The sequence below is a fragment of the Bombus pascuorum genome, chromosome 8 (genome assembly GCF_905332965.1).
Source record: "Bombus pascuorum chromosome 8, iyBomPasc1.1, whole genome shotgun sequence".
NCBI lineage: Eukaryota > Metazoa > Arthropoda > Insecta > Hymenoptera > Apidae > Bombus > Bombus pascuorum.
The window spans coordinates 14992249-15008893 of NC_083495.1; the positions used below are offsets into that span (position 1 = coordinate 14992249).

At 37.4% G+C, this 16645-nt stretch overlaps 2 protein-coding genes across 3 annotated transcripts in view; both read left to right on the top strand.

Moving 5' to 3' along the window:
* Positions 1-16645, top strand: part of LOC132909868 (uncharacterized) — a 679960-nt gene that overhangs the window by 217123 nt on the left and 446192 nt on the right. The window lies entirely within an intron of this gene.
* LOC132909637 (uncharacterized) lies at positions 4061-6608 on the top strand. The gene is made up of 3 exons (XM_060964566.1): positions 4061-4518; positions 5352-5437; positions 5561-6608. Exons 1-3 carry the CDS (start codon positions 4260-4262, stop codon positions 6002-6004), a joined length of 789 nt encoding a protein of 262 aa, XP_060820549.1. The 5' UTR covers positions 4061-4259; the 3' UTR covers positions 6005-6608.

Below are 16645 nucleotides of genomic sequence, written 5' to 3' on the forward strand. Positions count from 1 at the left end.
TGAGTTATGTTAATTCCTTGGAAGGTGTGCTGTGCTAAATAACTTGTGCTGTTCATAAAATAGGTTATACGATAGATAGTATAACGTATAATGATTAAGTCTCTTAATACTGACGTCATGTAATATCGTACAACACTAATTAAACAATTCTGTGTAGACTAATTTGTAATCAAATGAAATAACAATTAGACATCGTAAATTAAAGCGAAATTGGTGTTTCCTTTAATATGAAGATACGATTCAAAGCACAAGCTTCTTGTACACTTACAACGTACAATTTTATTCAAAATACTGTTTTTATATACATAGATATTATGTAAAAAAGATAAAATGTTCCTGAAAATGATTAATTCTATGTATTTGCACAAATTTAAATAATTAAAAACATCATTATGTTCGAAATAAAGCACGTGGTCCAATTATCATTAATTTCTCTCCTATATCATTTAAAAATCGCACATAACCATTTAAAGAGCATTACAAAAGTTCTAAACGGAATAAGCTTTGCAAAAAGTTTCAGTATATTTTCCTATCGGCAATCTCCTAATTTAGAGAAATCGCGGAAAGTAGCATTTCGTATAGTAGTTTTCACCCGAATTTCATTTCGAGGAAGTTAATGCCCGAGACGAAGAAACTTCTAACGCCTGATTCTAACAAGCGCGACGGTCGCTCGCCGGGTAATAGAACCGCAATCGCGCGAGTAAATTGAGTCACGTAGAGGATAAGAGAGAACTAGTATTATATGGAGTCGATAGCGTGACGCGGTAACGAAGTGTCTCCTTTTTCCGATTTACCCTGCCTTCGAAAATTTTAACCTCTTCGAGGCCAATATCTCGGTTTCCCCTGGAGCTGATGCCGCGCGCCGCGCCGCAACGATAGTCGAATGTCATTGCTGCAATCAATTCGTATCGTTTTACAGCATACAATCTCGATACCGCAAAAAGGAAAGTCGACCTTTTCGTACGAGTGACCGTACTCTCGAGGAATTTTTCTGCACGCGCGAATGCATCCAACCGATTCGAAAGCGAATTTATCGTCCACGTTTTGCTCGCTTCTTTAAGATTTAACATCAAGATTTAACAAATATACGTGACAGAATTATTTTGTTTTCCACGTAGATTTATTTCTCAGATAAGGAATTATCCACGCACGTGTTACAAGGATATGTAAATTGTACAAAACGAAGTTACGTTATTTCTCGATTAATGTAATGCTAATTATAAAACTTCATTGCTTTATTTTCATATCTAGCATGAAATATATATTTGATTGACAGTATGATTCATGAGTTTCTATTGCAAACGTATTAATTTAAATTGAAGTTCACATGTTGCACACTATCTAGATTATCCTGTTAGTCATAAAGAGATCTAATAACATTATAATACACGGTATGTCATTATAATGCAACTTTGGTTCCATGAAGACTAAACCGCGACACACTCATAACACAAGCACTTGTGCGTTGTTGTAGAACGTGCACGGCATTTGTTCCGAACAATAAGTTGAACAGCACTAAAAATCCGATCCGCGTGGTCCCTGCATTCCAATGAATCATCAAAGAGATTATATGCAAACGATGTTTAAAATAGTCGATGTTCAATGCACGGATCAAATTATAACAATTCAAAAGAATACAGTGGTACTTTTAACCTGTTAACCGAGACATTTCTCAGAGATTTTTATAATCATGAAATTAAAAGTTAATATAGTACGTAAAGTCAAATCAATTTCAAATAGGTCGATTTCAATTCTAATACGAATACAATAGAATATATCTATATAGTATAATTTTTTTTATATAATATATCAAGCTAATTCGTTTGTTTTTTCTAATTAAGAGGATGATCAGATACTTTGATTATTTCGATAAGGCACTATACTCTTACGCTATTCTGTGCGTGGTACGTATATATATATCGTCTTATTGTACTTTCTTATTCTACTGATTGGTCAAACCATATACAAGCTTGGTATAAACACGAATTCAAGAGCTCGTTGCAAACGTCTTTTTATCGTATAGCGTAGTAAAACCGTTGTAGTTACATATGTGCAATAAAATCTTGTAACATATATGTATCATAACACGCAACATTGGTTATTGATGACCAAGGAACTTTCCATTCAGGCTACTAATGTTACCTACATGTATAAAAAGAATAACGACATGGATAGTCAGTGGTACTAGCTTGATGCGTGTAAAATATCGTTCCTTTTTATAAATGAAACTTCAACCATACGTAGTTCCTTGGGGACAATTTGCGTATTTTTAGTCAAAATCATTTTTACGTGATTATGCGACGAGGCTATAGGTCAAAGTTGCATGACGAGGGTGCGTAAGGAAACTCTGTTCCATTTTGTCCTCGCAACTTCGTATCAAAGGATTTGCCGCTTTATTCCAGAATTTACAACTGAATTTCGACCTATTTAAATTATCGATCAATCGTAATATCTTCATCTATGTGTAATTGGTACCAAATGAGTTAATTTATAAAAGAGGATGAAATTTCAATTTCTGGAACCTACCTTGTAATTATGATTTGGGTTGTTTGAGTTTTCTATGCCGTTTTTTCCACCTTTGTTTCAACGTTTGTAATTTCCGTAAACCTCGAATGCTGAAACTTCGTACCAGGTCTAACAAATGTCTCGACAACCATCTAACAACTCACGTTTATAGAGTAGACAAGTAATTCGTGTTACAAATGGAGTGTTTTAAAATAAGTCGAAATCGCGCAATAACTTTTTGTTGCACGAAACTGTATTTTCCAGAACTACCCAGTCTCTGTGCGCGACAGGTCACATTTGCCACGAATATTCCCGTACCTATTAGTCGGTCCTTGCAACTTTGTATCCGTTCTATAATTAAAAAGTCTCTCACAGGTGTTCACGTGTCGAATTAATTTCGTGTAAAATGTTTGAAAAGGAATTTTATTTTACGACAAATTTCCTTTGCGGCAGCTTAATAGGAGGTACGTCGTAAAAAGTTCTGCGAAGGACTAAATAGAGTGCGGTCGGGGCTACTTTAGGAAATATTTAAAAGTTTGTAGTTAGTTGATCGATATGCCCATTTACCTTCTTTGAGAAAGTTCAGGATGCTTTATGAAGTAGAAGGCAACAGGGTAGTCTTAGGATCAACCTAGGTCTTCTCTTGATCATTAGAGCGATCAAATTACTCTAGCAATAAGTGTCTATCAATTATATATACTATATACAGATAGATTCTTTGGTCTGAAAGATATATCCGGTCTCACCTTTACCTACAAATTTGTCTTTCCTACGATTCTTCCAGGATGTTACAGCAATTATAATTTAAATAGGAACGTAAAAAGTAATTTTTATTTTCAACGTTTACTTACGATCTCAGATAATAGTAATAAAAGTACGATGTTAGATGCACATGCACCGGATTGACCTCCAAATTATTTCTCCGAAAAATGAAACTTTGCGTGAAATCCAAGAGTACATGCATATAAAAGGAAATTTAGCCGCGATGAGAAGAATCTGGTAACGTAATGTTAGCTGTGAACCAATAATACCACGAACTTGAAGATCGGTGGGTTCAAGTCGGAACATCCACACTCTTTACCCGTCCAAAGAAACTTACCCTCCTGCAAAGTCTAAACAAAGCTTATAACTTGTGATTCCTTTGAGGAACAAACAATTCTTATAATCGAAGTTCCGATAGCACAATAGCACGTCGATTCTCCCAATTCCTTTTCAATCGTGCTGAGACGTTGTCAGTGTAAACATGTTTGCTTGGCTGATGACGGTGCTGGAACGTCGCGGCGCGAAATACGTTGGGTCACGTTCCTCCGCATAGAAGACACTGCGTCGGGTCGTGCAAAGTGTACTCGAGAACGGCGAGGAGCGGCCATTTTGGACGAAATACGCTGGCGTATTTCTCAGGGTGCCGTGGATGGAACGCGGCTGTGAACGCGGCTGTGTGCGCAGCTGTGCGCGCGCTTGTGTGCGCGCAAACGGCGGGTCGATCACTTCCACGGTCGTGTGGCCTCTTCCCAGCAGCCATTAAACGGTTTCAAGTGCTTCGAGCACGTTCCGCGCAGCGCGTTGCGCCAGTATGTACGCGAACAGGCAGCTCCGCGCAACTAGTGTATTCCTACCGATGTTTTAGAGGAAGTACCGATTTTCTAGTGTATTTCATTGTGTTCACGCCTTTCATCTTCCTATCGTTCATCTTACAATCCTTATTCGTCGATTTGTATCACTCATTAATGAAAGTTTGCCATTGAGGAGCAATTATGGATTGGTCGAAAGATATGGGGCTCTCGCTGGTGAACTTATACAAGATGAAGGAGGTTCTATGGAACCCGATGAGCTCTGAATACCATCAAAAAACTAGACGACACGATGCTTGGCAAGAAATCGCTGATGAACTCTCCTTGATTATTAAGAAACCGGTGTCTGCATTGGAATGCAAGAGAAAGATGGATACCATTCTTTCCTCGTTTAGAAGAGAGAGGGTGAAAGTAAGGAGGAGTCTGAAGAGGGCTAAGGGAGGTATGTTGGATGAATTTAATCATTGGAAGAAGGGGATTCTCGAGACTCTAGATACGAAAATTGGGTTCTTTGCGATTCAAGTCCACGTTCTATTTGTTTCTTGACCAATTTCCTAGACGCCCTAGGCTAATATTTAGGTCCTGCTCTTCTGTTTTAACCTCTCGGGAGTTATGGTTTATCATCGAATGTGTACATCACAGTGGCACGAATTCTTCGTACTAGCGTAGAAGCGATTATATAATAATATTTCTTTGTCAATATCAATACTTTAGCATCTTGAGCATTGAACTTATTATTGCACAGAAGATAACTTTTAAAGAGTATGTTAGTATGATTAAACATCTCAAGGACCAATACAGTAAGGTCTCATAAGTCAACATATTCAACGTAAACATGTACATTGAGACATAACAGTTTTCATTATAGTCGTTTCGATTATAACCGTTATTTCCATTATGAATGAACTTCGGTTCTGAAAGGTACATATACGACATGATGGGTTAAGAATATTTCTAGTTCGTGATCCCTTGAATGAAATGAGATGAAATAAGCTGTTATTCTATGAATCTGTAAGACCTTTTCGTCCAATTTTTTTTTCTCGCCTTTACAAAGAAAGAAACATAGAGAATGTGTTTCTAGTGCTATAACAATTTCGTAGAAGCAGGCATTTCGACAGAATCGATTTCGATGGAAGACGTGCACGAAGGCAAGCAGCGAAAATTCGTTGTCGAAAACAACGTGAAAGAAACGTAGACGAGTCCGAAAGAACTTGTTTTCGACACAGATAGTGAAGTCATTGTTAGTAATAGTTTATTTTGTAATTCTCTATCTAGATCCTACCAAACCTACGGGATCCACATGGTTCTTTTATAATTCGTTAACTTTTCTTATCGAAAAAGATGTTCTCCGTTCCAAATCTGTAAGTATTTCAAGACGTAATTCTTTTTAAAAAAAGTCGCTTGAAATCTTTCACGATCGAATCAAATCTCGAAATTATCAACAGGTAAACGAAAAATTTAACGATTTGATGAATAATTTGTAGGTTAACGCGAATCGTGACGCACATTCTCCCCCACCTGGCAAAAGAAACAAATCAGAGAACGATAAGGAGGAAACACCAAGGGAGGACGAGTGTTATAGCTACGGAATGTTCGTAACGAATAAATTGAAACTCTATTCGCTTCATACTCGAAGCGAAGTTCAGCACGCCATAAGTGATATTCTTTTTAACGCTGACATGGGTTATTACAATCGGTCTCATTCAGTTTCGACGAACACGCAGACTGAATCTAACGTACTTGAGTACATTTTGTTAGAACATAACGAAAGCGTTCCGCAAGAAATCGAATTTAAGAACGCAGAAATCGAATTTAAGAACGCAGAAATCGAATTTAAGAACGAAGAAATCGAATTTAAGAACGCAGAAATCGAATTTAAGAACGAAGAAATCAGTGATCTGGACAACGAGAGCGAAATATTTAATTAAATTCAGCATAGAATTGTTAATAGCGACGATGAATCGTACTGTGGTCGTTGCAACGATATAATTTTACTCGTTTTAAGCTTCGGTTGATTATTTCGTTTTGTTTATCAAATGGTTGATTGAAATTGCGAGCAAGCTTATTTTATACAAGGAAAAACGAACGCGTGTAGAAATTTTGAAAGTGCAAATAGAAGTTAATTTAAAATAGTTATTGGCTTTCTATAGGAATTAATTGGATATTGCTAATGAACCTATTGTACATGTAATATATTATACATATCATATTATATTTATGAATATTTCTACACAGAGTATACCAAATAATTGATATTGATTTTAGATTTTTTTGTGCAATTAAATAGAACAGAGCACAATATTCTAATATAAGATCTAACGAAATTGATATATCTAAGAACCATATGTGATATATTGAGAAATTAAATCTTTATGTTATTTGTTTACGTAGTTTGATAACGAATATTTATTTTCAAGTCCGAGAAGTTGATAGACAGACGCATCGTGCATATTACTTCTTTGTAATGTATAACGTGTATTATACCCATTACACGACAAAAGAAATACATTAGTCTCTTTGTTGTTCCCAACATACGTGTTAGTAATGCTTCGATACGGATTCAAGCTTGAATAATCGCAATCGAGGACGGTACAGGTGTGCCGCAGGAAATGTCACTGCTGTATCCTGTCAAGGGTCTACAATTGATTAATGATCTTTTCGCAAATCAAGCGTCATCGTCATTTAAAAGAAAGATTTTTTATACATACATTTTATATCAAAGAACTTTGTATTTTCTCAAATTTAATTTAACACGGTACGATTCTCTGATTAAATTTCTCTTCGATTAATTAATATTCACTGAAAATAAATTTTTAATTTACTGTAACGAGAAAGACCAAACGTGTAAAAAAATGTTAAAAAAAATGTATCGTTAGAAAAACTCATTCAAATAAACGCTACAAACTGTTTGGAAGGAAGTAGAACCAATCCACATAAAAAAATAACGCTTTGAAGTTCAATTGCTCCAAAAATACGCATCGATGCGAACATGACCGAAAAAAGTATGCGTTTCGCTTTCAATAGTTTTATCAGCAAACTTGCAGTCAAGTGTCCGCCGATTTAACTGCTAGTTACCCTGCATGGCCGATTGGTTTTCGTTCGAAACGACACTCTGACTCGGGCTGGGTAACCCTTTGCGTTACCATTTACATGATATTGAATCCGAGCTGGGGATAAAGTCGATGTTGATCGCGACGAGATTGGGTAGCACTTTACGTGTGGGCAATTTTTCCGACGAAACGTTTTCATGACATCCAGCCAATATCGGCCGCGTATGAAGCGGACTAGAGATGGCGATATTAAAGGAATACGGGTCACCGAGAAATTTTCAAGCAGCTACGTTTTCCGAGGAAAAAGGCATGCCTTACAATTAGACTCACCTCCGAGGTATTACAGCCCGCTTAATATCCTCTTTGGATGGTCCCCTTTTTTAGATAAAGATACTTTATTAACGACGAAACTTCGTTAAGGTCTGGAAGTTTTTTCTCAAAGCTGGATTTCAACAGATCACTGCGCTAAAAGAAATCCGATTCGATACATTTTACGTGTAGATAACGAAAATGGGATTGCTATTGGTACGGAACGTGAATAGAAGGATTTGAATGGATGAGACCGATATTGAAGTACCAATATAAGATTCTTCCCAGCTGATACGTATTCCAAGCTTCCTTTCCTCCTGAAGTTTCTTACCCTATGCAAATTTTTCTTCGTTGATAAAAGTTTCAAAAGTTTCCTATGGACTCGCTCAATATTAACGTTCGTTTCGTGACCAAGCTGTCAATACAGTTTTCTATTTCTTAATCCTTTCTTATCTTTCTTTTCGCATTTTCTATTCCCCACTTTATGTTATCGTTTATTTTTCTAGCATTTTTCCGTTTTATGGAAATGTGGTGAGAATTCCAGAGTAGAGTTGCTGCGTTTCAGAGCGTATTAAAGCCATATGTGTGTACGTATAGATGTAATGTGTACGTATAATGTATAGATGTATACGTGTAATGTATAGATGTATACGTGTAATGTTTTTTTTTTTTTAATAGTTTATTTAGCCAATATTTGATTTTTTGTACATTTTTGAGATTCACAATAAACAATGAATTTGAGTATAGTGTGTTTAGGCAAAAGTACCGATACGCGTCGGTACGACGTAGCCATGGTCTAATATGTGTCGTGGATTTTCGGTTTTTGCGTTTATTTTTTTGTTTTTTGGGTTTAAGTCGCCTTGGTGCGTGATTTTTGTGTATTCTTGTGTGTGTTGTATTTTGTCCTGAAACTTGGCCGCAAAACAGGACTCCTCGGTGTATTATACGTGTAATGTATAGATGTATATGTGTAATATATAGATATATGTGTGTTGAAGAATTAAAAATCCGTGTTCTGAATGAATCCATGTGAAATGAATAGTCACACGTTTCAATAACCGTGTACACGGTAGTATTATAAATGTAATTCGCGTATATTCATATGCACGACTGTATGTTTTTAAGATATTCATATTTTAATTCACGTACAATCGATAGGTATGAGAATAGTTATTTAGATAGGTACATTGACCCAGGAAATTTGCACAATGCAATTATGACTTTGCGAATATTTTGGTTTTAATTAAAATTAAAAATTTCCGATATAATTTCTCTCGAGCGAATTTAATCGATTAATTTTCTATTTTGGCTCAGTAATATTAATAGTAGTAAATGTGTACTTCGTCCGCTAAAACATGCATGTATATGGAAGCACATACTGTATCGTGTAACACGAATTAAATTTCAAATATATTGGCACATTATAAGCCAGATATTTTATTGGCAAACGTAACCAGAGTTATTACCTTTCCCGATAAATTTTCTTAAATAATTTATCGTTTATTGATACAGTTAAAAATTATTAACATATTCGATATTAATTTCAAGAAATATTTTAATTGAAATCGTCCGCAAATATGTTTACAATATCGTTAACTTTTCTATCATTCTAAATTATTATTAAAAAAAATTAATTTACGTAACGAATCTGACTTTTTGTCACTTATTACTGAAAACTCGTTAAAATGCCTTCTAGTGGATAACAAAAGGCATTGTTATCCATCTGGAATATGCTTACTCTTTGTACTCAGCGGGCAAAATTTCTAGCGACATTAGTCATGTGAAAATTGTTTCTCGTATTATGTTCACTACCTGAGAAAAAAAAAGTTTAAAGCCTAAATTATAGAGAAGGGGAAGAAATCTACCAGAATAAAATTTACAATTGTGTTAGATTAACTTTATGACTGCTACAAAAAATATTTCCACATACACTTATTTTTCAATAAAGAGTTTTTTAGTCGTATGAGAATATTACTAAATGACACGAAAATGCTTCGTGTACTATAATAAATAAAATAGCGTACACAAATATTTTCTGTGACGCTGTATAAGCTTTTCCTTTTCTAAACAGAACCTTTGGTTCGAAAATGTTTCTTTTTGAAATTTTATTGAAATCGTTAGTCGATCGTACCATAAAAATATTCCGAGTGCAAAGAACACGTACACTTAAATACACGTAAAATAGAAATCCCAGACACGGATACTTATATCATAAAAAAAAGATCATTGTTAAAAAAAAGAAGAAAATGTTCCCTATTCTACACAATTCCAGCTTGCACCAACTTCCACCCTGCTCCCATTAACGAGTACGGCAACAACTCGAGACTCGTACCAGAGAACACTTTTCCAATTGCGCTCTTTCAATACCTATTATCATCGTCGTTTTCAAGCGCGGAAGTCTGCTTTTTACCACGATGCAGTAACAATAAGCTCGCAATCGCAACGGGCGTATGAGCTATAATTACAAGACATGGGGCGGTTTTGCCATCGGAGTTTATAGCGGCACTAGATTCGTTCCATGTGCATTACGAGTATCAATCGCCATATTCGAAAACCGGGTGTACGATCGACGACGGAACGGTCGAACGTATTTCGATTGGCTTCACTTGGAGTCGGGTCGCAGTGTCGTTGTGTATGCAGCGTGTCGTTGTTCTCTCGCGAAATTGGAACGTTTCGCCGCGGCGAGGCCATTGCAATTTTCATCGATACGATCTAACCATCGACCGTGAAGCCGGGCCCGTTTCCTGTCCGGAATCGTCCAACCGATTTCGACCGGCAGCCAGGGCACGTGCTGCCATCGTTTTCCTCCCTCCTCTCCCTCTTTTCTTCTTGTAACATATTCTATCCACACGCCCATCTTTCAGCAATTTTTTTTCATCTCCTACCTTGTCCGTCTTCCTCGCAGAAGTATTCGAGCAATTACCATTGAAAACTTTTGTGTCTATTATACTCTACACGTTATATAAAACATTTTGAAATTTCATTAACACCGTAACAAAATACGACTGTCACGATTATACTGTTCAGTTTTGAAATCGATCTGAACGTGTACATAGAGACGACGAGACATTTATTGCAAACATATATTTGGTAAAAAATTAGTATACAGCGTGAATATCTATCTTAGATACGTGTTAGAATACTTTGGTGAAACTGCGCAGGTACTTTATTCCCTTTCCGATAATGTTCTTCGAATCTACAGTTCATTACTACTATTTGCATCTTCTGGCTCGCTTCTTCCGTGTTTGCTTCTTCCAGTCAGTCGTTCAAGGAAGCTCCCTCTTCTGCTGATATTTATCGGATCGTCCATTTATTCGCAGCCACTGTTTCCTGAGATACGATTGAGTTGATCGAGAAAACAGAAATTCGTGTTCTGCTCAAGACTGATCGAGCAATTTCGAAGAAATACAATTCTTGGCTATTGTACTTGGATCGCTCGAAACTTTCGATATCCTAAAACATTTTTAGCGAAATTGAAAGGCGTGGTGGGAAAGTTTATGAATTAGCAAAGTTTTATACAGACCTTTTATTCTTTACATCGATATCTCAATTCAATGCTATAGTTTTTCTCTTATAAAAATTAAATCTAAGGATTCCTTGCTATTAACGTATACGATTTTTTATTGGAACAATGATTAGAGATTAATCCATACTGTACTCGTAGAAATGAAATTTTTGCAATTCGATGATCTACCGAATTATACACGTACATAGTTAAATATTTCAAAGATCCCGTATTCCAAGACAAAGGAAATTTTAATTACCATATAATGAAGGACTGAACTATTTATGTATTTTAATTGTACGAGTAATGAACTAGTCGTATAAGAATTTCATTGTGTCTCTCATCCACTTACCGACTTAGAATAATCTGGAGATCAGCAGAAGGAGATGCTCGCAATCTGGAACGAGTATCATTATTCGACGTCACGCGAGCATCACGACGAGTCTAATCTTAATTCCATTAAGCCTGTCGGCGTAGGTGGCTGTGATCTTTACGCGGTACGCGAGTAATAAGCAGGATAGCGATCTCACGCGAGAGTAGATCTAGCGAGACAGTGACCGGTTCACGGAAAGTAGAAAAACCGAAACCTGACCCGTCGCACTTTCTAAACCTTGGACTCGTTTCGAGATCAGCTCGCGAGAAAGATGCTCGATTGGATGTCAGATCAAACACGTTGATCTCCGTTGGTCAAACGAGAAGATTCGTAGGAGAAAGCTTTGATAAGAACTTTTGCGTGCTGACCGTATTCTGTCCATCTCAATCTCACATACACATACACTATCAGTCACGAGTATCAGAGCACTATCTATTTGTTATATTTGTTGGAAAATTGTAATAAGTACTTTATGTAGTACGTTACATGACACATATGGGAGGCTTAGAAATCAATCGGTGTGTGTCTGTCTCTCATCAGAGATGTTTCACGTCGTGCGATGCTCTTTCGCTGTCAAAACCTTCAGTCGACGGAACAGTTTGATCGTTATACTGAAATTTAACAGACAATGCTACTTATATCGGCTACAGAATTGACTACACAATTTTTCAGTGGACAAATGTAATTGTAAGTTGCATGGTTCCTACAAATACTTTCGCGAACCAGTGTAGATCGACTGTGCAAAATGGGCCAAGTGTCCTAATGCTTGCGACCAGCAGTGTACCTTGCGATCGATCTAACCACGGACCACCTGCTTTCCCCGTGATAACGAATAGTTATTCTTTTTAATTATTCCCTGCCTGCTCACGAACGTGAAAGGATGCTCGAGGATCTGAGATGCAATTAGGAAGACCCTTGGCAACCGACAGTAATTAAAAGTATTTGCTGTTTGCGCCGTTGAATCATTGAAACCTGGAATTTTTCTCTTCCTTGTTCTTCTTTTTTCTTTTTTCCTTTTTGTTCATTTACTTTTCGGTCATTCTGCTGGATGGACGATTCGCGAAAAGAAAGGAACGAGGCAATCTCGTTAGCGAAGACAAATAATGAGCTGGCTCGAAGCGATAAGAGAGAAATCTGACTTCCATTCGGCTATGACGCGCGATTCAATTTGGCGGATGGTAATTGCGCTCGATTTATCTGCTCGGTTGGTTATGCGTGGACAGTTCAATTGCTTCGAAGACTCGCGGTCGTTCCGACTATCTTGCGACGCGCGTTGATGTAAATGGAATTACGCGTCGTTTTCGGTTCGGTCCACACGAATGTCTCCTCGATGTGTTTTAATTCGTCGTAATTTCATCGATCGCGATGGGCGACCGTAGTTAATGAACATTGTCGTTAATAGACTCTACGTAAAAAGAACTTCATCCCTGGAAAATGAGTCACAATTTTTTAAGAGAAGAAGCTCGAATAAAATTATTTCTTGCCTTTATCTGGATACTTAACCTGTTGAGAGCTCAAAATAAGATACCATTTTCCATTTCGTTACTTTATTACGTAAATATTAGAAAGTATTTGTAGAAACATTCTACAATATTTTATAACAAATTAATATTCTGTAATAAAATTGACTTGGATAATTTAAGAAGATAAAATTTAACAAGTCGGTGCTCCATGCCGGTTGTCCTCGGAGTTTTATCTCATTCTCCACATTTCCTACTATCTTAAACAATCGAATACTACTACAAATTATCTGTTAATCGAAATGTGCTTGTTAAATAACGAAATAATGGATTCAACTCGAAATTTCAAATAATGAAACGAAAAAGTGAAAATAATTTACATAATGAACATCTTACTGACATAGACAGGTTAAAAAAGTGCAGCTGTACAACAATGTACGATCCTAAATCCCGAGAAATGTTCTACTCGTATCATCTCTAGTATTGAACAATTCGAGTTCCCTTACATCCTTTTAACCCGTGTCTTTGAATCACCTGAGTCACCTCGACCGCCAATCGTCGCCTGATTTTCAACTTGCAACAAAGAATCTTGATTTACTTTTACGAGAGGCGTACAGCAAAATTCCAGCGACGAATCCGGAATATCGGTCAACGAACAGCGTATTCGTCTCAACGTCATCACGCGATACAATCTAAACCGTAATAAATATCGTTGCTCTTCAACCCAGGTGGCACAGTTATTCATCGCGAGCCACACGATGTACACGGTACATTTCTTTATGTACCGTGGCTGCCATGTTTTATTTAATAACGCGGAATTAATAACACGGGCCGCGACAGTGAAAAGAGACAAAGACGCGGAAATTTACGTGGTTGCAATTAAGTTCCCTCATTTGCTGGTTGAAGAGTTCACTTTGCGCGCGGATGTAACGTCGCGAAAAAATGGTTGTCTTTTGTCCGATAAGGAGCGTGGTAAGCGAACCGAAATTCATCGTGGAACTCGCACGGCCGGTTCTACGAAACGAGACGGGAATTAGAATTTTGCAATTCGCTTCCGTGCAAAGTTAGCACGTAGCCAGACATTACATAGGTACACCTGGACAATTAAGTCTCCCCGCCGTTGGCGATTTCGAACGCACCCCAGGTTTATTTCCGGCGGAGAACGGACCCTGTTCCACGCACGGAACCGGCTTTTTTGCGCGAAATATGATAATTTCGTTGCCCCAGTTTCCTCCGATAATGCCCAGCCGCGCTTCGATTCTCCTTGAATTTTTATGCAATTTCAGTGGTTAGAGCTTGCATAAAATTAATCTCGCGCCATCACCGGGTAAGGGAACATTCGCGTAAAAGTTTGAATAACTTTGGTTGGGAAAATTCCATTTCGCGAGCATCTTTTTTTTCTACGCGAATATACATTAATAATTTAACACACTTTGCGTTTTTTAACACTTTCGTTGTGTACGTTACGGATCCGACGCCTGCGTTTATGACATTTATTTTGGAATATCTGTGAAAAATACCTCTAGAGTAATTTACGTGCGATTTTATAATGTAGAAATAAATTATACAAATAACGAATTATGATTTTTTATGAAAATTCAGCCATGAGCAAACGCGTTAAACGAGTTTATTTAGGTGCTTAAGAGTTTCGAATTTATTTTTAATCCTCTCTGGACAAACTGGATCGTTGACACACTGAAATTTCACCCTTAAATTTCTCTCCTTCAAATTCTCATTCTCAATAGAAAAAAGCTTTACTTTAGTCAAAAAAGAGCAACAAAACTGATCCAATTTATTTACAAAGGTCACTAAAGATGTAAAATCTAATTTTACACAAAGGTAATGAATTATTTAAGCGTGTAATCGTTTCAAGTAATCATTTTAATCACGTTAAACTCCGATGCCTGAAAGCACAGAATTAAGTAGTGAATTTATCAAAATGAATTTATGATAGGTAAATAATGGCATAGCATTAACCTGCCATCAACGATAAACCCACTGCACCCATAAATTAATTCATGCATGTTCAATTTTCTCATTTTCGTACATATAACAACAAGATAATAGACAATTAATATCATTATATACTTAATGCTAATGCATACAAAAATAATCAAATTCTACATTAAAACTCGGCACTTTACCGAGCTACGGCATTAAACTTACGTACAAACCAACTGATAGGAAAACAAACTTTGGAACTTCCACTTCTGTATCTTTCGAAGAATTCCAAAGTCGGAGAAAAGTAGCGACAAATCGGCTCAACTAAACTTCCACTTAGTCTTGAATTTGTTGAAGCATAAAAATTCGCGAAACAACCAGTGGAACACGAGTCGAACTGGCAACTCGTTAACAGGAAAAACACAGCAAGCGGGCCAATAACCGCGAGTCCTCGAGTGGCCAAGCGACAAGTTAATCGTTGCACCGTCAACTTAGCTCGAACGAGTATAACAAACTCGTTCCAGCGGTTGAGGGAAGGAAGGGAGAAAGTGAATTCATTAATTTGGTTGCGTACACGCGGGTATAACTGGTAGTGTTCCGGCAACAAGAGCGTAACAGCGTGCGTCACGGTTCATTTCGACGGTGTCCAACAGTCGAAGGTCATCCTCGTTCCTTTTTCACAGAGACCAGTCCGCACGAATTTTCATAGCCGCCAGCTGCTGCCTTTAGGGGCTCGTGCATGGCCAATAGTATTGTTAATTTCTAGGCGGGGCATGTTGCGCAAATTTAAATTTTCATGAACATACATTAGACCTCGAAAGTATCTGGCCAGTTGTTACTATACAAGTTTTATGTCAAATTTGATCAACGTAATCGTCATAGTCGAGTTTCGTTACAGTGCTAATGAAATTTCAAAATGTTTCGTACAACACGTGCATGAGCCTATGTAATGAAGGAAATGTAACTTGAATTGGGATTTGTTTTACCCATTAGATAACATAACTTTGGATATTTTATATATTTTTGCATACAGTATTCGTTCTACAGATTTTTGGAAGCTTAAATTTCCTCGAAATACGTAAATCAAATAGTAACTTGATAATGTTGGAAATTTATGTCAACGCTAGTGTAAAACCATATAATTCTTTCTGGTGGTTCTTTCGAGCTTTATACAAGACAATATTATTATGCATATTATTGATCGTATGCGGGTCCCTTTTGGCTCTTCCTCTCCTCCTGGTGCACGCACGAAACCCTTGCACCCGAAGGGGTGAACTGACCCCCCTGTTAGGCTGTCCAGGGGATTAAAATGGAGCAGCGCGCGCTTCGTTGATGCCCATACATTATGCAGTTAAACGGAACGTAAATACAAACCAGCCGGGTTTCGACCACCTGACGAGATTCGTTGGCGCGCTCGTAACTATAAATATAGACAGCGACGAACAGGACGACAAAAAGGACGAAGGAATACGCAAAGGATCGGCTTGGAAGGTAGCCTCGTCAAAGCTGGCACGCGCGCCATATTTGGTCGCGGACGTCCCTTCGCTGCGCGCCATCCGTTTCTTCTATCCCATGCTTGCTCCACCGCACGAGCCCCGATGTTTCGTCGTTTTTCTCGCTGTATTTATGGGGAACGATCGTATTTTCGAAAATACAGCGAAGGATCAGCCTAGAGGGGGTCTTCCGACTGACCTGCACAAGATACGATTATACGATGACAGGGGGAGAACGTGTTTCTCTGCTGTTCGTGTGTGCTTTAGTATCGTTTTTATGGTATAGGGTGAAGTGGTATAGCTGGCCGAACCTTTGTACGTTTCATAGAGTTAGTAAGTTTAAATTGAATTATTATATTAGGAATAAATGCATTTCGAGAAAGAAGACGAATATATCGATGATATTTATAAAATGTGATGTTTTTATAAAAGTACAAT

Bases quoted from the DNA above. Each gene is read 5' to 3' on its own strand.
- LOC132909637 (XM_060964566.1), top strand. From the start codon at position 4,260: ATGGATTGGTCGAAAGATATGGGGCTCTCGCTGGTGAACTTATACAAG. The intron at 4,519-5,351 runs GTATGTTGGATG...TTCTCTATCTAG, and splicing joins TCTGAAGAGGGCTAAGGGAG to ATCCTACCAAACCTACGGGA. The intron at 5,438-5,560 runs GTAAGTATTTCA...AATAATTTGTAG, and splicing joins ATGTTCTCCGTTCCAAATCT to GTTAACGCGAATCGTGACGC.